This window comes from Musa acuminata, chromosome BXJ1-4 (genome assembly GCF_036884655.1).
Source record: "Musa acuminata AAA Group cultivar baxijiao chromosome BXJ1-4, Cavendish_Baxijiao_AAA, whole genome shotgun sequence".
NCBI classification, from domain to species: domain Eukaryota; kingdom Viridiplantae; phylum Streptophyta; class Magnoliopsida; order Zingiberales; family Musaceae; genus Musa; species Musa acuminata.
In genome coordinates, this window is record NC_088330.1 from 40,692,870 (window position 1) to 40,713,962 (window position 21,093).

General features: G+C 37.9%; 3 protein-coding genes and 2 pseudogenes across 4 annotated transcripts; 4 read left to right on the forward strand and 1 right to left on the reverse strand.

Moving 5' to 3' along the window:
• The first annotated feature begins 334 nt into the window (after positions 1–334).
• LOC135669425 (receptor-like protein EIX2) lies at positions 335–2,886 on the forward strand. Its single transcript, XM_065178594.1, has one exon. It carries the CDS (start codon positions 511–513, stop codon positions 2,842–2,844), a length of 2,334 nt encoding a protein of 777 aa, XP_065034666.1. The 5' UTR covers positions 335–510; the 3' UTR covers positions 2,845–2,886.
• On the forward strand, positions 2,866–7,181 carry LOC135669573 (probable phospholipid hydroperoxide glutathione peroxidase; annotated as a pseudogene).
• A 940-nt stretch (positions 7,182–8,121) lies between these two features.
• Positions 8,122–11,374, reverse strand: LOC135672210 (putative disease resistance protein RGA3). The gene is made up of 2 exons (XM_065180666.1): positions 11,336–11,374; positions 8,122–8,982 (listed from the first exon to the last, which is right to left on the reverse strand). The coding sequence occupies exons 1-2, from the start codon at positions 11,372–11,374 to the stop codon at positions 8,122–8,124; spliced, it is 900 nt and encodes a 299-aa protein (XP_065036738.1).
• Positions 11,373–15,728, forward strand: LOC135672211 (receptor-like protein EIX2). Its single transcript, XM_065180667.1, has 3 exons — positions 11,373–14,214; positions 14,315–14,372; positions 15,575–15,728. Exons 1-3 carry the CDS (start codon positions 11,373–11,375, stop codon positions 15,726–15,728), a joined length of 3,054 nt encoding a protein of 1,017 aa, XP_065036739.1.
• On the forward strand, positions 15,611–19,365 carry LOC135669635 (probable phospholipid hydroperoxide glutathione peroxidase; annotated as a pseudogene). The gene is made up of 6 exons (XR_010512075.1): positions 15,611–16,152; positions 16,819–16,895; positions 17,073–17,134; positions 18,538–18,649; positions 18,851–19,019; positions 19,137–19,365. The product of XR_010512075.1 is annotated as a probable phospholipid hydroperoxide glutathione peroxidase (transcript).
• The last annotated feature ends 1,728 nt before the right edge of the window (positions 19,366–21,093 follow it).

The window sequence follows — 21,093 nt, forward strand, 5'->3', positions numbered from 1 at the left end:
TCTACCAACAGGCTGTCCTCTTGGGTGGGTGAAGACTGCTGCAAATGGGAGGGTGTGACTTGCAGCAATCACACTGGGCATGTCGTCAAGCTGGACCTCCACAACCCGCATCCTTTATCTTATCTTGGTGGCGAGGCATTCAACAACTGGACCTTAGGAGGTGAGTTGAGGCCTTCTTTACTTGGTCTGAAGCACCTAAAGTACCTGGACCTAAGCACCAACAATTTTGGAGGCATTAATATTCCAGAATTCATGGGGTCATTCCATCAACTCCAATATCTTAACCTCTCCAGTGCTGGATTGGGTGGAGTCCTGCCTCACCAGTTGGGTAATCTCTCCAATCTGCAGTATCTAGACTTGTCCAATGACTTCGATCACAGTTTTGTGGTTCCGGTTAATGAATTTAGCATTGGTGATGCACTCTGGATTTCTCACCTTTCTTCTCTAAAGCATCTCAACCTGAATTACGTTAAGTTTCAAAATGGAACTCACTGGCTGGAAGCTCTGAACATGCTTCCTTCTATCGTGGAGATATATTTATATTCCTGTGAAATTCAAAGTGTTCCCTTTTCACTTCCACATGTGAACTTTACATCACTGTCTGTTCTTGATTTGTCCTATAATTTCATTAACTCTACGATGCCCTCTTGGTTATCCAACATAAGTGGCCTTGAGCACCTTGATCTCAGTGAGAACAACCTTCAGGGTAATATTCCACCGACCTTTGGTAACTTGGCTTCCCTCGAGGAACTTAATTTAGCTAACAATCCTCTTCAAGGAGGAATACCCACTTCGTTCAAAAATCTGTGCAAGCTGCAGAAATTAATATTGTCAGGCATCAATATCAGCAAAGATTTGTTAGAACTCGATGAAATTTTCTCTGGTTGCATCAAGATGAAATTAGAGATTCTGGACTTATCCAGAACGAATATTAGTGGACAGCTGCCTGAATGGTTATTCCAACTCAGGAAGCTTAAATCACTCCAGTTGGAGCAGAATCTGATTTCTGGGCCTATTCCTGTATCAATTGGACAACTAGCATCACTCCAAGAGCTCTATCTTAGGGCAAATCAGTTGAATGAAACTATACCAGAAAGTGTGGGGCGGCTGTCTCAGCTAGTTGCTTTGGTCCTTGAGAACAACGTTTTGGAGGGTGTAATGTCTGAGGTGCATTTTGGAAACCTTACAAAATTGAAACAATTATTATTGTCGTCCAACTCACTGGCTCTGAAGGTTAAGAGCAATTGGCTTCCTCCTTTCCAGCTTAAAACCCTTTCGATGGGTTCTTGCATACAGGGCCCTGAGTTCCCCGCATGGCTCCAGTCACAAATAAACATTTTAATAATTGATATGTCTAATGCTGGTATTATTGATGCTATGCCAAACTGGTTTTGGAGCTTAATTTCCACAGCAGAGTACGTGAGTGTCTCCGGCAATCAGATCAGTGGCCACGTACCCAATTTATTGGATTTAAACAACCTTGACCTGTTGGATTTAAGTTCAAACCACTTCGAGGGTCCTCTTCCATATTTTCCTCCTGGAATGTATTTTTTAGATTTGTCAAATAATTCATTCTCGGGAACAATTTCACTTGACATCATCATGAATATGTCTTACCTCTCATATTTATCGCTTTCAAAAAATAATTTAAGTGGCCAAATTCCCTTCTCTGTATGCCAACTGCAGGCCTTACAGGTTCTTGATCTTTCAAAAAATACGTTATCAGGAGTGCTCCCCAATTGTTGGAATAATTCTTCAAGAATTATAGTTATGGATTTTTCAAGCAACAACATATCTGGAGTTATTCCTAAGTCAATATGTTCCATAGCATCACTTCAGTCGTTGCACTTGAACAATAATAGTCTATATGAAGAGTTGCTCCTGTCGTTGAAAGATTGTACGAAACTAGTCATTCTTGATGCTGGACATAATGATTTGAAAGGTAAAATTCCAACTTGGATTGGCGAAAATTTAACTAGTCTGAGGTTCCTCAATCTACGATCAAATATGTTGGACGGAGATATTCCTCCAAATCTTTCAAAATTAAGTGCTCTCCAATTTCTCGACCTTGCAGATAATAAGCTGTCGGGAACTATTCCAAGGAGCTTTGGAAATTTTACTGCCATGAAAGTTATTGGAAAGTTTTCCAGTAGTGGGATGACAGATGCAATGAGTTACGAGGAGCAGATGCTAGTAACAACTAAAGGACGAACTCAAGACTATGAGAAGTCACTTTCGCTTATGAATATTTTGGACCTCTCGGATAATAACTTTTTTGGAGAAGTACTCGAAGAACTCGTAAATCTTTCTGGCTTATTCAGTTTAAATTTATCTGGAAATCATTTCACTGGAGAAATAATCGAAAATATAAGTAAATTACAACAGTTGGAGTCCCTTGACTTGTCAAGGAATAATTTTTCTGGCACAATTCCTTCTGGCCTCGCTGCCCTGACTTATTTGGCTCACTTGAACATCTCATACAATAACTTGTCAGGGGAAATTCCTCTTGGTAATCAACTTCTGACCTTCAATGATCCATCTATCTATATTGGCAATCCTGGTCTTTGTGGATTTCCTCTGAATCAAAGTTGTAAAGACAGTGAGACAACACAAGGTCAAAGTAATGCAGATGATAGAGATGAGAATGAGATGATATGGTTCTACACGAGTATGGCACCAGGATTTGTTGTTGGTTTTTGGGCAATCTGGGGTACCTTAATACTTAACAAGAATTGGAACCTTTACTACTTCCGATTTATAGACAACATGCTTGACAAAGTATATATGTTTACCGTACTGAAAGTTTCTAGGATCAGAAAACGTTATTGTTCCCAACAAGGATGATAAATTTGAACATCAATATCTGTTGTATGAGAGTTCATCTCATTAATATCATATCATCAGCTTGAATAAAATTTCATACTTCTGGACTTGTATACAAGTAAGTCATGCACTCTCAATTTTCTGTCAAGATCTCATATGAAGTGTTCTAATTTTGAGGATTGCCAGAAAGCTTTCACCTTTTAATTAGTTTTTCAAAAATAGACACCCCTTTTTTAGTTGTCCAGTTTGGCAGAAACGAAAGGAGGTTAAAACTTTTATGAAGATATAGATAGAATTTATGGTATTATTTTCTTTCTTTTTCTTTTGATGTCCAAATCAGAAGTTAAAAATATAACTTTTTTTTCTCAGTTTATAGTAACTGCTTTCATCCTCTATTTTCCCAAGTTTATGATATCTACTTTCATCAAATATGCATTTGCATGTCTTGTTCTTCCCAACTATTACGCGGCAAGACTGACACAATTGCAATCACAAGCTCTGCTGTAAAAGATTTGGCCATCTTATTCGATTAATTTGACTCTTAATGAACTTATGGATAGGTGTTTTATATCATACATTACTCTTGTTTATGATCTACTCATGTAATGCTCCTCTCGTTTGAGATTCTTGTCTTCATCAATCAAATACAAATTGGATGCATCATAAGCTCAAGTCCACCAGATGTGCAGCTGCATGATCTTCTTGCATCTCATGCTCAGATCTTTTCAGTTGATGAGTCTCCCATTAATGGGGGACATGCTGCTGCAGCTGATGGAATTGGGCCGAAGAGGCTCTCACATGCATGTCAAGGATCCATTTATGGCCACCTTGAAAATTCTTGTGAGATGTTATATCCTTTGTTGTTATTGTTGCTATAGCTGAAAAGGTATGCATAAGAAGAGTCAGCAGTTGTCTTTTCTTTCATTTTGGTGTTGTTTTGTGAACGATCAGCGCCAATCAAAGGCCAAGTTCAAATGGGGCCCTTCTTTTTGCTGTTTGCATTACCCAATAAATAAAAACCCCAAGAGAAAAGCGTCAATCAGACGCAGCACTCAATTACCAAGGCCGTGCCCTCTGCATATTCTGTCCCTTTTCTGCCGCTGCTGCTCGTTTTCTCTTCCGCGTCGCTTCTTCGCCTTTTCTAGATCTCCGGATTCGCGCCTGATATGTCTTCCTCCAAGCCCGCCGGATCCATCCATGACTTCACCGTCAAGGTTGGTGGCCCACGGGGTTTATGTTTTCTATCGTCATCGTGTGCTCCGTTTCCTTGTCTTTTTAGTGTGCTGATGGTGTCTCCTTTCGAAGATCGATTTTTTAGACTGAGTCGGCTGTTCGATTTGGAGGATTGCTCGAAGGATGGGATTTTGACAAGGGATTGGTTGTTTTTATCGTTGGTTTTGTTTTAATTTGTCATCCGGAGTCGGCACGGAGGTTTATTTTTTAAGATCCACTGCCCTGTAGTTGTGGATTTCTTGTGATTAGGTCTTTCTTTGTGGTTGTTCTTGGTTCTAGGGATGGATTGAGTTTACCGTGGTGGTCGATTATTTGGAACATATTTAATCTTTTCTGATTATATGCAACTTGAAGTAGTTTTTGATGGTCATTGGTTTCTTATTCGGAACGAATTCTTGAAGGAGTGTGGGGGAAGAAAACTTTTTGTCTGCGAGTGTGGGTGGTGATGATTGATGATGATGATCATGTGTTGTATGGATTCCGATGCAGGATGCCAGGGGAAATGATGTGGATCTTAGCATTTACAAAGGGAAGGTCTTGCTGATTGTCAATGTTGCATCTCAATGGTACTGCAGCTCTATTAAGTTTGTTTCTGTTCTTCGAGTTACATAGTAACATATGTTAGAAGGTTTTGATTGTCTGAGATTGTTACAATTTCTCAACATTGTTCACTTTCTTAAAATTTAAAATATATTGATAATGTATCTGTCCTTGTTCTTATCTAAATCTCTTACCTGTGTTAGTGGGCTGACTAACTCAAACAACAAGGAACTGACTCAGCTATATGAGAAGTAAAAGGACAAAGGTATGCAATTCTGAACTTAATTGGCTTATTTTGGTTTTTGTAATCTGGACAACTGCCTGTTGTTACCAATTAATACCTTATAATCAGATCTTGTTAAAGAAATATTTCTCAACAAACTTTCCAAGAGTACTTAATACTATTCAATAGATGAAAATAGGAGGAATTTATAATCCCGATCCATGTCGTGTCATCAATTTGAATCCGTTCCTTTTGAATTGGCACTTTCTCCATCACAATAACTGGGCAGAGACTTCTACAATAGCTAGCCTTAGAACTTTTTTTTTTGGCATCTGCTGATACATGAACCAAACAGAAAAAGAATATGCTTTTTTATGTTGATTCCCTAGTTATAAGATAAGCTGAGACCTATTTGGCCAATATTTTCCACATACTTCTTTATTACTAGAGGCTTCAGGAGTCTTGTATCTTGTATTTCAATTTTTTTAAGAGCTGGATTTGTCTCAATTATTATGCAACTTGGACTGTGGTGTCAATTGAAAGACCATGACAAACTAATTAATAGTGCACAAATTATGGCTCAGTGGCTGTAGCTGTTCTTTTATGAGAAGGGATAAAATGGAGCAGCAGTGAGAGCAAGAAAGAAGGATTTAATTGACATTTTTTAGTGAACAAGTTAATCCTTGGTTGGTGGTGAAAAGACAGTTTCATGGTGAAGTAACAATTTTTGCAAGGATGTGTTTATCTATCTTTGGCTATCATATTTTAGTTTATGTAATTGTTGCAGAATCTTTATTTGCACCATTATTCACTTTGCTTGAAGGGATTGCTATTATCACACAGCATCTTAGCATTAAGAGAACATTTTAAGGGTGGCGTTGGACGCCAAATGGAAATCAAATTGATCTTTGTTTATTAATAAAATCATGTGCGTTTGTTGTTCTTTAGAAACTTTAATGCTCCTGATTTCATTTGAGACTTTGTAAACCTGGGATTAGCACAAGTCTCTACAATACGCCAACAGCTTTTTTGTTACTAGGTTATTTGTAATATTAAGGAACAGATATCTTGTTTCTTTGGCTGAGCTGCATGTTCTTACACTTGTTAAATTCTCTTTCCTGATCCTTTTTTCATCGACTATTTTCTAAATCTTGGATCATAAAACTCAAATAGAGTGAAGATAATTAAAGTGAACTTTATCTTCTAAAACAGGCTTTTGCTTATTATTAAGATGATTCAGATAAATTCTGCAATTCAAAATTGCAGCTTTCGACACCCATAATTGTCCACGAGAAGCATATGAAATAGAATTGAGGTGCATAAATCTGCCTGTTCTCACTATCCATCATGAAGTAATTTTATCTAGAAAGGAGAGCCAAATTTATGCAGTCATGAAATTTTTTGTTCTCATATTTCTTCTACGATGATTGTTTAAATGGCACAGATTTTGAGATTCTGACTTTTCCATGCAACCAATTTGCTGGGCAAGAACCAATGAGGAGATTGTTGAGTTTGCTTGCACTCGATTCAAAGCTGAATATCTGATATTTGACAAGGTAAATTATTGCTTTTTTTATTTTCTCAATTTCTGGGTTTATCCCTTCGATAATCTTCTGTAGGCAAATCTCACAGCTAAACCATTCTTGACCTGTGTTTACCCCAATATAAATTGATTTTTTTTTTTTTTATCATATCATTATGTTTGAGAGAAACCTACTCAGTCGCTTGACTTTCTAGTTGCAATTAATTTTCTTCTATAGGTCGATGTGAATGATCAAAATGCTGCACCCATATACAAGTTCTTGAAGTCGAGCAAAGGTGGCATTTTGGGGGATGGCATCAAGTGGAACTTCACTAAGTTCATGATGGACAAGGATGGTCGTGTTGTAGGTCGCTATGCCCCAACCACATCCCCTTTGAGCATCTGAGGTAAACCCAAAGCTCCCTCGCTTCATCCCGCTTACCCTTTGTCAAATCGTATTCGATATACTCGATGGTGCGAACAATATACCATCATCTAACGATTGATCTTAAATAACTTTGCAGAAGGATATCAAGAAGCTTTTGAGGCCTTCGTAAATTACATATGCTTGCAGCCTCTGATCTTGCTTGCAGACTGCCGTAGTACATATGACTATGGCTAAAGTGTCAATTGCTTCAAAGATAATATGTTAATCACAGAAAGCTTAGTCTAATTATATATCCGACCACGGGAGATTTCAAATATGTAATTAAGGATTCTGGAGACAAGAGAATGAAAATTATAATTTATATATTCATGAAATATGTTGAAAATTAATTATTTTGTCCATCTTGGCTAAATAGAAGATGTTGGTAAAAATAAAGCATGGGTTCTAAGTTATTAAGTTGTTATCATAAGCAAAATTTGTATAAATTTGAGAGTTTCTTGCACAATTAAAAATAGAAATTTAAACTTTAGAATTTCAATCTCTGTTATTATTTTTGACATATATATTACTCTTACTTTATGAATACACCATTCATATTTAGATCAGGATGGATGTCCTTCAATTATAATTGTAATTGTATCTATCTAATCCTTACATTAAGTAGACCTAATTAACTTCTTATTTTCGGCTACTGTTCGAGGTGGATGCAATAAAGGCCTTCACAAGCTTTGAAATGCAATAAAGGCCTTCACAACTATATTTACATGGTACCATTATCAACATTAATAAATAAATTTTATAGGATCGACGCTTTGTTGCACAAGAGCATATCATTTGCGTTAATTCATAAAAATAATTTAGAATTACGAGAGAGACATTTGATTTGACCTTAAAATTAAGATTTTATACGAAAGTTTTTTTCTAGAAATCCAGATTTGGCCAACTCTTTTTCAAATTAAAACTTTATATGTAAAAAGGTATATGAAAAAGAAATCAAATTTAGAGGAATATTAACAATGCTACGATATATATATATATATATATCGCAGGTGTATAATATTTTTTTATAGCATGGCTTAAGATATTGTGACAAGTATTTGGTAGCTTAAGCTGACAGCATCCGAAATGTATCCATCCACACCGGTGGATTCCCATGCCTCACTCTGTAAAATAGCACTCCATTTGCTTCTATCAGTTTCTCTTGACAGTCTACACCCCAAAGCTATAGATGCCATGGGCAAGCCTGTGCATTTGTTGACGACATACATCTTGTAGGGATCAACATCAACCATTGCATTCCGATCTCGGGCCAATGCATATTGACAAACCAAACACCAGCATTCATCATTCGATAGTCCCTCCAAACGGTCAGGGGGTGAGGTTGCCATGAAGTTAGTTAGCATCTTCTTCGATTCTGGTGGTCACTATTATTTTACTTCCTTGAGCACCGGAGTACAAGAAGTTTTTTATCCTCTCCGAGTCCTGTGGTCTCATATGCCAAACATCATCCAGAACAAGCAGGTATCTCCTCCCACTCAGCTTCTTTCCAAGTTCTTTCTGAAGATTGTCAAGGCTGACAAAGTCACACCGAAAACCATCGATGGATTCAATGATGGTCTTCGTAATGCTCGTCGTATCAAAATCCTGAGACACACAAACCCATAGTCTAAGCTCAAAATGGTTCTTCACAGACTCATCATTGCAGACTAGTTGAGAGAGAGTCGTCTTCCCGATACCAGGCATCCCGAAGAAAGGAATCACTGTGATGCTACGGTCAGTCACCTCAGCCAATGGCAGCAACATATTTTTTATCTTTCGCATATCACTCTCACGACCGAGAACCAGGGAAGGAGTTAGCGAGGTGGTCTGATAACTCTGCTGCCTCAGGGGTGCACTGCGCTGAGTCAATTCAGATAAGGGGCATCTCCTTGCAATGGAATCTAGTCTGTGTTCTATGTCTTTTACCCTGAGCCATATTTCTCGATTGAAGAGTTCGCGCTTAGGGTTTATGGGGGCCAAGAAATTGCGCACCGATGCATATTTGATCAGCTGACAGCGTTGGCGTTCGGTTGCCACCTCGTCCAAGATATCATTTGCATCATATGCAGCCTGGCTGAGCTCATTCAGCAAATGGTTCACCGCGTTCCTAATCTGTTGCCTCTCCTGTGCATCATTCAGTACAGCTTGAATCATGGCGACGGAGCTCTGCAGCTTTTTTAGCTCAGCATCAAGGCCGTAGACTGTTTGCAGTTCCTGCCACAGTTGAACCAAATTGGAAGCCACAGTGGTATGACACCCGAGTGAAGCTCCATTGAGGAACGTTTGTGAGAAGCTTCTGAAAAAGGAAAAGATACAAGATAACTGAGAAGAAAGATTTAGGGGTTTTTGTTAGAACTGTTGTATGACAGCCGACAGAATTCTGGACTTGTGAGGAGATGGTAGCTGAGCAATCACACACTGTGAAGGTGTGGTTAGAACTGCTTTGCCATTAAGATGGAGTTTTGGAAGCTAACATGGTTGACTCAGCCTCTCCTTGAATCTTTATCAGACAAGGGAGTGTTTAGAGTTTCACTATGTTGGTACGAAGGGTTAACTGGTCTATCAACTTTATTAAATTCAAATTATTGATCAAAATATTTAAATAAAAATTATATTAGTACATCCATTAACTCCTGTAAGTCTATCTTAGTCTTGTCTAATTCCGATATGAGATTAACAGGGATATTACAAGCTCCCGCGCTTAAGTCTTAGATGATCATGTTTTTCTTCGTTTTAGTTAGCAAGTTCTTTGAAGATAAAAGGAAACAAAAAATTGAGTTTGATAGCGTTTTAGAATGCAGGGACTCGAGAAAAGAGGAATGGTGGCAACAGATTCTGATCACAACCTAAGATTCAGAGATGATGCAACCTTGCTGTTGCCATAGTAGATGAGCAACTAGCTTTTGTTTGCAATCGTCAGTCTTCCTTGGTCTTTCTATTGAAAAAGTATAAGGAAGCAACTTGGCTCTGTTAGCTGGAATTTAAAGTCTTCCTGGATCCTCTTGTTCTGCTCAGTTGCATTATCATATCAATTTCCAGGAGAGTTTCCCAGCAACTGCTGATCGCTGTCTTTTTGGTGCCCACAAATCTTGTCTTTCTCTTATTCGTATCAATAATGGTTGTCTGATAGCTACAAATTTCTCCTATTTAGCAGTTCTTAGGAAATTCTCAAAACCTTCACATTCAAGAAGATGCTCCAGTCATTTAAAACTCTTGTTAGGGTTCTTGAAGAGTTCTTTCTTTAGATGAAAGCTATTCCAACTTTGGGACCATCAAGATCAGGCATCATGGTTGACTGACTTGAGGATAGACAACAATATGAAATGAGGAACAAATACATGATATTGACAGATAACCAAATAGTTGAAGGTTTCTTGGTCTACGCTCTTATCCCATTTAATATTTATTGGAAGTAGAGATCCAACTGATCGATTGAAACATGTCTTTGATAGCTCCCTATGCACTCTTGTCACAACCCACAGATTTCTCATGATTAACCTTAAAATAAGCTGCGTATTTTTATTATCTGTAATCTAGGATAATTGTATTGGTGTGAGATGATCCACTGTGACGGCATGATCATGTACACAATTTTCCTCGCAATTGAATTTATGTCACTTAAATATTGTATTTATGTCACGCACGTTTGCATATGCCCAATTAACTCAGACTAATCATTATTATTAGTTTCATGAAGGATATATGTGTGTGTAAAGAGTAGTGATGTAAATTTGAATTTAACATTGAGAGTCAAATCATGTAGATTCACTATAATATTTATGAATTTCGCATATATATGTATATATATATATATATTACGTAGATGTGTTTTTATATTTTGAAACAATTCATCAACGAGAATATAATATAAATTATTCACAGATATCGTAATTTAGAAATGAATTGTACCAAATAATTAAATCTTAAATGTTGCGTAGGTGGTAAGTATGAAGGCTATGTTTTGGGTATAAGAATTAGCAGGGCATGCAAAGAAATTTTGGATAATTTATGCAGAAATGTCTGTTAACATTGATAGCGTGTCAATTGTGAGCTTAATATATGACAGCAATTTTATATATGACACCAATTTTGATTGTCAATTTGGACCACCATATCTCTCTTTCAGTAGCTACAAGTGTGATATTATCATTCATTCTGGTCATCATGCTTCTGCAAGTAGGACCGAGTGTTGAACTGGTAGTAGAATGATCACATCATATATATGGACCATCTGCCATTGTGGTAGTGCTTCCTCGACCTGTTCTGTCAAATTTCTTGCCAGTTTCTATGCACTACCGGTGCCAGAAATATGAAAATCTAATTAAATAGCTTAATGAATTAAGCTGCCATTATGCTTGTTTTTCTAGTTTCTAGGACTCATGTTAGACATTACAATGGATTTGCTCAGTAGCACATCATGGACACGTTCTATCATTGTCAACCTAGAAAATAGATTGTTGACTTACTGGCTTGACCTTGACTTAATGCTCATCCACAAAGAAGAATGGACTAACAGATGACTGAAGGAGAGAGATCTTCTCACTCCATATTATATACAAGTAGATACCTGCATTGTGATGCACCAGCAACCAGAATCCCAATCCATGGCAACAGACAATGTCTACGTTCTCTTCTACTTATTGGCCTTCCTATGCATTCAACCCAACGTCTGCGACGGAGCTCTAACCTCAGGCTGCATCCCTGCCGAAAGAAGTGCTCTACTTGAGTTCAAACGAGGCCTGAAAGATCCTACCAACAGGCTGTCCTCTTGGGTGGGTGAAGACTGCTGCAAATGGGAGGGTGTGACGTGCAGCAATCATACTGGGCATGTCGTCAAGCTGGACCTCCAGAATCCGCATCCTTTCTCTGATTTTGGTGACGAGCCATACAACAACTGGACCTTAGGAGGTGAGTTGAGGCCTTCTTTACTTGGTCTGAAGCACCTAAAGTACCTGGACCTAAGCATGAACGATTTTGGAGGCATTAATATTCCAGAATTCATGGGGTCATTCCATCAACTCCAATATCTTAACCTCTCCAGAGCTGGATTGGGTGGACTCCTGCCTCACCAGCTGGGAAATCTCTCCAATCTGCAGTATCTAGACTTATACAATGACTTGGATCCCAATTTTGTGGTTCCGGTCCGTGAATTTAGCATTGGTGATGCACTCTGGATTTCTCACCTTTCTTCTCTAAAGCATCTCAACCTGAAGAGTGTTAAGTTTCAAAATGGTACTCACTGGCTGGAAGCTCTGAACATGCTTCCTTCTATTCTGGAGATATACTTACCTCTCTGTGAAATTGGAAGTGTTCCCTTTTCTCTTCCACATGTGAACTTTACATCACTGTCTGTTCTTGATTTGTCGGATAATCTCATTGACTCTCCGATACCCTCTTGGTTATCCAACATAAGTGGCCTTGAGCACCTTGATCTCAGTGAGAACGACCTTCAGGGTAATATTCCACCGACCTTTGGTAACTTGGCTTCCCTCAAGGAACTTAATTTAGCTTTCAATCCTCTTCAAGGAGGAATACCCACTTCCTTCAAAAATCTGTGCAAGTTGCAGAATTTAATATTGCCAGGCATCAATATCAGCCAAGATTTGTTAGGACTCGATGAAAGTTTTTCTGGTTGCGTCAAGATGAGCTTAGAGAGTCTGGACTTATCCAGCACGAATATTAGTGGGCAGTTGCCTGAATGGTTATTCCAACTCAGGAAGCTTAAAGTACTCAATTTGGGGTGGAATCTGATTTCTGGTCCTATTCCTTTGTCACTTGGACAACTAGCATCACTCCAAGAGCTCTTTCTTGGTCAAAATCAATTGAACGAAACAATACCAGAAAGCGTGGGGTGGCTGTCTCAACTAGTTTCTTTGGACCTTGAGTACAACAATTTGGAGGGTGTAATGTCTGAGGCGCATTTTGGAAACCTCACGGAATTGAAAGACTTAACTTTGTCGTCCAACTCCTTGGCTCTGAAGGTCAAGAGCAATTGGATTCCTCCCTTCCAGCTAGAATCCCTTCGGATGGGCTCTTGCAAACAGGGTCCTGAGTTCCCTGCATGGCTCCAGTCGCAAATAAATATTTTCGAAATTGATATGTCTAATGCTGGTATTATTGATGCTATGCCAAACTGGTTTTGGAGCTTAATTTCCACAGCAGAGTACGTGAGTGTCTCCGGCAATCAGATCAGTGGCCACGTACCCAATTTATTGCATTTAAATAATCTCGACTGGTTGGATTTAAGCTCAAACTATTTCGAGGGTCCTCTTCCATTTTTCCCTCATGGAATATATTATTTAGATTTGTCAAATAATTCATTCTCGGGAACAATTTCACTTGACATCATCATGAATATGTCTTACCTCACATATTTATCGCTTTCAAAAAATAATTTAAGTGGCCAAATTCCCTTCTTTGTATGCCAACTGCAGGCCCTACAGATTCTTGATCTTTCAAAAAATACGTTATCAGGAGTGCTCCCCAATTGTTGGAATAATTCTTCAAGTATTATAGTTATGGATTTTTCAAACAACAACATATCTGGAGTTATTCCTGAGTCAATATGTTCCATAGCATCACTTCAGTCGTTGGACTTGAACAATAATAGTCTATATGAAGAGTTGCCCCTGTCCTTGAAAGATTGTACGAAATTAGTCATTCTTGATGCTGGACATAATGATTTGAAAGGTGAAATTCCAACTTGGATTGGCGAAAGTTTAACTAGTCTGAGGTTCCTCAATCTACGATCAAATATGTTGGTCGGAGATATTCCTCCAAATCTTTCAAAATTGAGTTCTCTCCAATTTCTCGACCTTGCAGATAATGAGCTATCGGGAATTATTCCAAGGAGCTTTGGAAATTTTACTGCCATGAAAGTTATTGGAAAGTTTTTAAGTTGGACCGAAGGTCAAATTGGATATAAGGAGCATATGTTTATTACAACTAAAGGAAACACTTACTCCTACGATGAGTCACTTTCGTTTATGAATATTTTGGACCTCTCGGATAATAACTTATTTGGAGAAGTACTCGAAGAACTCGTAAGTCTTTCTGGCTTATTCAGTTTAAATTTATCTGGAAATCATTTCACTGGAGAAATCATCGAAAATATAAGTAAATTACAACAGTTGGAGTCCCTTGACTTGTCAAGGAACAACTTTTCCGGCACAATTCCTTCTGGCCTCGCTGCCCTGACTTATTTGGCTCACTTGAACCTCTCATACAACAACTTGTCAGGGGAAATTCCTCTTGGTAATCAACTTCTGACCTTCACTGATCCATCTATCTATATTGGCAATCCTGGTCTTTGTGGGTTTCCTCTGAATCAAAGTTGTGAGACAACACGAGGTCAAAATAATGCAGATGATAGAGATGAGAATGAGATGATATGGTTCTACACGAGCATGGCACCAGGATTTGTTGTTGGTTTCTGGGCAGTCTGGGGTACCTTAATACTTAACAAGAATTGGAACCTTTACTACTTTCGTTTTATAGACAACATGCTTGACAAAGTATATGTGTTTACCTTACTGAAAGTTTCTAGGATCAGAAAACGTTGTTGTTCCCAGCAAGGATGATAAATTTGAACATCAATATCTGCTGTATGAGAGTTCATCTCATTAATATCATATCATCAGCTTGAATAAATTTTCTTCTTCTGAATACTTTTGGACTTGTATACAAGTAAGTCGTATGGTATTCTAATTCTGGGGATTGCCAGAAAGCTTGCACCTTCTAATTAGTTTTTCCAAAATAGACACCCCTTTTTTTAGTTGTTCAGTTTGACAGAAATGAAAGGAGGTTAAAACTTTTAGGAAGATATAGATAGAATTTATGGTTTTATTTTCTTTCCTTTTCTTTTGATGTCCAAATCAGAAGTTAAAAAGATCCTCTCTTTTTTTTTCTCAGTTTATAGTATCTACTTTCATCCTCTATTTTCCCAAGTTTATGGTATCTACTTTCATCAAATGCATTTGCATGTCTTCTTCTTCCCAAGCATTACACGTCAAAACTGACACAATTGCAATCACAAGTTCGGCTGCAAATGATTTGGCCACCTTATTCCATTAATTTAACACTTGTTGAACTTATGCGCAGGTGTTTTTACCATACGCTACTCTTGTTTATGTAAATCCAGTGTCAGTATATCTAGAATCAGATTTCATTTTACATTACTAATTTTTTCTAGAGATCAAGGTTTAAATTATCATTAACCCTTCCTACAGGCCACATTGGTGATAGCCTCTCATGCAAAGGTATGTCTTCTTTTAAATCTCTTCAAAGATTAAATTTATCTCACATCAAAGAGCTTCCATATGTTAGTGCCGTCTGAATTTTGATATAGAATAACTTGGCATCACGGTCAAGATACTCGAATTCTGCCCAAAATAGGACAGCCTGAGTTAGAGCAGGAGTAGCTTGGATCTGAATTGCATGTACACTGGAGTTGCTTGCGATGGTTTAGTATGCTCTCTAACCTTCAAAGTTGTGGTGCTCTCAAAGAGCAAATAAGGTTCATACACAAGAGACTCGTTGTATTTGAGATGTTACTCGTGCTTCATGCTTCTTGCGCCCATGTAGAACTTTAAGGGGATCTCTTGTTGCGTGTTGAGTCTTACTGTAAATTTGTATCCTCCAAACTGTACATTGCTACAACTATCCAACCGAAGAAGCTATGGGATGCATCTGCAGTTGCAACAGATGGAGCTGTTTAATATGATCTACTCACGTAAATGATCCTCTTGTCTTCATCAATCAAATACAAATTGGATGCATCATAAGCTCAAGTCCACCAAATGTGCAGCTGCATGGATCTTCTTGGATCTCATGCTCAGATCTTTTCAGTTGATGAGTCTCCCATTAATGGGGGACATGCTGCTGCAGCTGATGGAATTGGGCCGAAGAGGCTTTCACATGCATGTCAATGTGACAAGGATGATATGTGCACGCAAGAATGATCCATTTATGGCCACCTTCAAAATTCATGTGAGATGTCATATGCTTTGTTGTTGTTGTTGCTATTGTTGAAAAGGTATGGCATAAGAAGACTATTAATATGGTTTTGAGTGTCAACAGTTAGTCTTTTCTTTCATTTTGGTGTTGTTTTGTGAACGATCAGCGCCAATCAAAGGCCAAGTTCAAATGGGGCCCCTCTTTTTGTTGTTTGCATTACCTAATAAATAAAAACCCCAATAGAAAAGCGTCAATCATACGCAGCGCTCGATTACCAAAGCCGTGTCCTCTGCATATTCTGTCCCTTTTCTGCCGCTGCTGCTCGTTTTCTCTTCCGCGTCGCTTCTTCGCCTTTTCTAGATCTCCGGATTCGCGCCTGATATGTCTTCCTCCAAGCCCGCCGGATCCATCCATGACTTCACCGTCAAGGTTGGTGGCCCTCGGGGTTTATGTTTTCTATCGTCATCGTGTGCTCCGTTTCCTTGTCTTTTTAGTGTGCTGATGGTGGCTCCTTTCGAAGATCGATTTTTTAGACTGAGTCGGCTGTTCGATTTGGAGGATTGCTCGAAAGATGGGATTTTGACAAGGGATTGGTTGTTTTTATCGTTGGTTTTGTTTTAATCTGTCATCCGGAGTCGGCACGGAGGTTTATTTTTGAAGATCCACTGCCCTGTAGTTTTGAATTTCTTGTGATTAGGTCTTTCTTTTTTATTGTTCTTGGTTCTAGGGATGGATCGAGTTTAACGTCGTTGTCGATTTTTTGGAACATGTTTAATCTTTTGTGATTATATGCAACTTGATGTATTTTTTGATGGTCAATGGTTTCTTGTTCGGAACGAATTCTTGAAGGTAATGAAGTGTATTTTCCTTCATCGTTCTCGACTTAATCCTTTGTTTTCTGTTAAGTCAAATGAGATGGACAGATCAATTAGCCCCCAGATTGGACAACTATCATCATATTGTATCTGCTGATGGTGCTGATGCCTCGAGTGTTAGGAGTTTTTGTTGTTTGTGGGGGAAGAAAACTTTTTGTCTGCGAGTGTGGGTGGTGATGATTGATGATGATGATCATGTGTTGTATGGATTCCGATGCAGGATGCCAGGGGAAATGATGTGGATCTTAGCATTTACAAAGGGAAGGTCTTGCTGATTGTCAATGTTGCATCTCAATGGTACTGCAGCTCTATTAAGTTTGCTTCTGTTCTTCGAGTTACAGAGTAACACATGTTAGAAGGTTTTGATTGTCTGAGATTGTTACAATTTCTCAACATTGTTCACTTTCTTAAAATTTAAAATATTTTGATAATGTCTCTGTCCTTGTTCTTATCTAAATCTCTTACCTGTGTTAGTGGGCTGACTAACTCAAACTACAAGGAACTGACTCAGCTATATGAGAATTACAAGGACAAAGGTGTGCAATGCTGACCTTAATTGGCTTATTTTGGTTTTTGTAATCAGGACAACTGCCTGTTCTTACCGATTAATACCTTATAATCAGATCTTGTTAAAGAAATATTTCTCAACAAACTTTCCAAGAGTACTTAATACTATTCAATAGATGAAAATAGGAGGAATTTATAATCCCGATCCATGTCGTGTCATCAATTTGAATCCGTTCCTTTTGAATTGGCACTTTCTCCGTCCCAATAACTGGGAAGAGACTTCTTCAATAACTAGCCTTAGTACTTTTTTCTTTTTTGGCATCTGTTCATACATGAACCAATCATAAAAAGAATATGATTCTTTATGTTGATTCCCTAGTTATAAGATAAGCTGAGACCTATTTGGCCAATATTTTCATGATACTTCTTTATTACTAGAGGCTTCAGGAGTCTTGTATCTTGTATTTCAATTTTTTTTAAGAGCTGGATTTGTCTCAATTATTATGCAACTTGGACTGTGGTGTCAATTGAAAGACCATGACAAACTAATTAATAGTGCACAAATTATGGCTCAGTGGCTGTAGCTTTTCTTTTATGAGAAGGGATAAAATGGAGCAGCAGTGAGAGCAAGAAAGAAGGATTTAATTGACATTTTTTTAGTGAACAAGTTAATCCTTGGTTGGTGGTGAAAAGACAGTTTCATGGTGAAGTAACAATTTTTGCAAGGATGTGTTTATCTTTGGCTATCATATTTTAGTTTATGTAATTGTTGCAGAATCTTTATTTGCACCATTATTCACATTGCTTGAAGGGATTGCTATTATCACACAGCATCTTAGCATTAATAGAACATTTTAAGGGTGGTGTTGGACGCCAAATGGAAATCAAATTGATCTTTGTTTATTAATAAAATCATGTGCGTTTGTTGTTCTTTAGAAACTTTAATGCTCCTGATTTCATTTGAGACTTTGTAAACCTGGGATTAGCACAAGTCTCTACAATACGCCAACAGCTTTTTTGTTACTAGGTTATTTGTAATATTAAGGAACAGATATCTTGTTTCTTTGGCTGACCTGCATGTTCTTACACTTGTTAAATTCTCTTTCCTGATCCTTTTTTCATCGACTATTTTCTAAATCTTGGATCATAAAACTCAAATAGAGTGAAGATAATTAAAGTGAACTTTATCTTCTAAAACAGGCTTTTGCTTATTATTAAGATGATTCAGATAAATTCTGCAATTCAAAATTGCAGCTTTCGACACCCATAATTGTCCACGAGAAGCATATGAAATAGAATTGAGGTGTATAAATCTGCCTGTTCTCACTATCCATCATGAAGTAATTTTATCTAGAAAGGAGAGCCAAATTTATGCAGTCATGAAATTTTTTGTTCTCATATTTCTTTTACGATGATTGTTTAAATGGCACAGATTTTGAGATTCTGGCTTTTCCATGCAACCAATTTGCTGGGCAAGAACCAATGAGGAGATTGTTGAGTTTGCTTGCACTCGATTCAAAGCTGAATATCCGATATTTGACAAGGTAAATTATTGCTTTTTTTATTTTCTCAATTTCTGGGTTTATCCCTTCGATAATCTTCTGTAGGCAAATCTCACAGCTAAACCATTCTTGACCTGTGTTTACCCCAATATAAATTGATTTTTTTTTTTTTTTATCATATCATTATGTTTGAGAGAAACCTACTCGCTTGACTTTCTAGTTGCAATTAATTTTCTTCTATAGGTCGATGTGAATGATCAAAATGCTGCACCCATATACAAGTTCTTGAAATCGAGCAAAGGTGACATTTTGGGGGATGGCATCAAGTGGAACTTCACTAAGTTCATGATGGACAAGGATGGTCGTGTTGTAGGTCGCTATGCCCCAACCACATCCCCTTTGAGCATCTGAGGTAAACCCATAGCTCCCTCGCCTCATCCCTCTTACCCTTTGTCAAATCGTATTCGATATACTCGATGGTGCCAACAATATACCATCATCTAATGATTGATCTTAAATAACTTTGCAGAAGGATATCAAGAAGCTTTTGAGGCCTTCGTAAATTACATATGCTTGCAGCCTCTGATCTTGCTTGCTGACTGCTGTAGTACATATGACTATGGCTAAAGTGTCAATTACTTCAAAGATAATATGTTAATCACAGAAAGCTTAGGCTAATTATATATCCGACCACGGGAGATTTCAAATATGTAATTAAGGATTCTGGAGACAAGAGAATGAAAATTATAATTTATATATTCATGAAATATGTTGAAAATTAATTATTTTGCCCATCTTGGCTAAATAGAAGATGTTGGTAAAAATAAAGCATGTGTTCTAAGTTATTAAGTTGTTATCATAAGCAAAATTTGTATAAATTTGAGAGTTTCTTACACAATTAAAAATAGAAATTTAAACTTTAGAATTTCAATCTCTGTTATTATTTTTGACATATATGTTACTCTTACTTTATCAATACACCATTCATATTTAGATCAGGATGGATGTCCTTCAATTATAATTGTAATTGTATCTATCTAATCCTTACATTGAATAGGCCTAATTAACTTCTTATTTTCGGCTACTGTTCGAGGTGGATGCAATAAAGGCCTTCACAAGCTTTGAAATGTCAATTACCCTCGAACCTCCATGTTCGTTCTTGAATTCTACAACTATATTTACATGGTACCATTATCAACATTAATAAATAAATTTTATAGGATCGACGCTTTGTTGCACAAGAGCATATCATTTGCGTTAATTCATAAAAATAATTTAGAATTACGAGAGAGACATATGATTTGACCTTAAAATTAAGATCTTATACGAAAGTTTTTTCTAGAAATCCAGATTTGGCCAACTCTTTTTCAAATTAAAACTTTATATGTAAAAAGGTATATGAAAAAGAAATCAAATTTAGAGGAATGTTAACAATATATATATATATATATATATATAGCGCAGGTGTATAATATTTTTTTATAGCATGGCTTAAGATATTGTGACAAGTATTTGGTAGCTTAAGCTGACAGCATCCGAAATGTATCCATCCACACCGGTGGATTCCCATGCCTCACTCTGTAAAATAGCACTCCATTTGCTTCTGTCAGTTTCTCTTGACAGTCTACACCCCAAAGCTATAGCTGCCATGGGCAAGCCTGTGCATTTGTTGACGACATACATCTTGTAGGGATCAACATCAACCATTGCATTCCGATCTCGGGCCAATGCATATTGACAAACCAAACACCAGCATTCATCATTCGATAGTCCCTCCAAACGGTCAGGGGGTGAGGTTGCCATGAAGTTAGTTAGCATCTTCTTCGATTCTGGTGGTCACTATTATTTTACTTCCTTGAGCACCGGAGTAGAAGAAGTTTTTTATCCTCTCCCAGTCCTGTGGGCTCATATGCCAAACATCATCCAGAACAAGCAGGTATCTCCTCCCACTCAGCTTCTTTCCAAGTTCTTTCTGAAGATTGTCAAGGCTGACAAAGTCACACCGAAAACCATCGATGGATTCAATGATGGTCTTCGTAATGCTCCTTGTATCAAAATCCTGAGACACATAAGCCCATAGTCTAAGCTCAAAATGGTTCTTCACCGACTCATCATTGCAGACTAGTTGAGAAAGAGAGAGTCGTCTTCCCGATACCAGGCATCCCAAAGAAAGGAATCACTGTGATGCTACGGTCAGTCACCTCAGCCAATGGCAGCAACATATTTTTTATCTTTCGCATATCACTCTCACGACCGAGAACCAGGGAAGGAGTTAGCGAGGTGGTCTGATAACTCTGCTGCCTCAGGGGTGCACTGCGCTGAGTCAATTCAGATAAGAGGCATCTCCTTGCTATGGAATCTAGTCTGTGTTCTCTGTCCTTTACCCTGATGCATATTTCTCGATTGAACAGTTCGCGCTCAGGGTTTATGGGGGCCAAGAAATTGCGCACCGATGCATATTTGATCAGCTGACGGCGTTGGCGTTC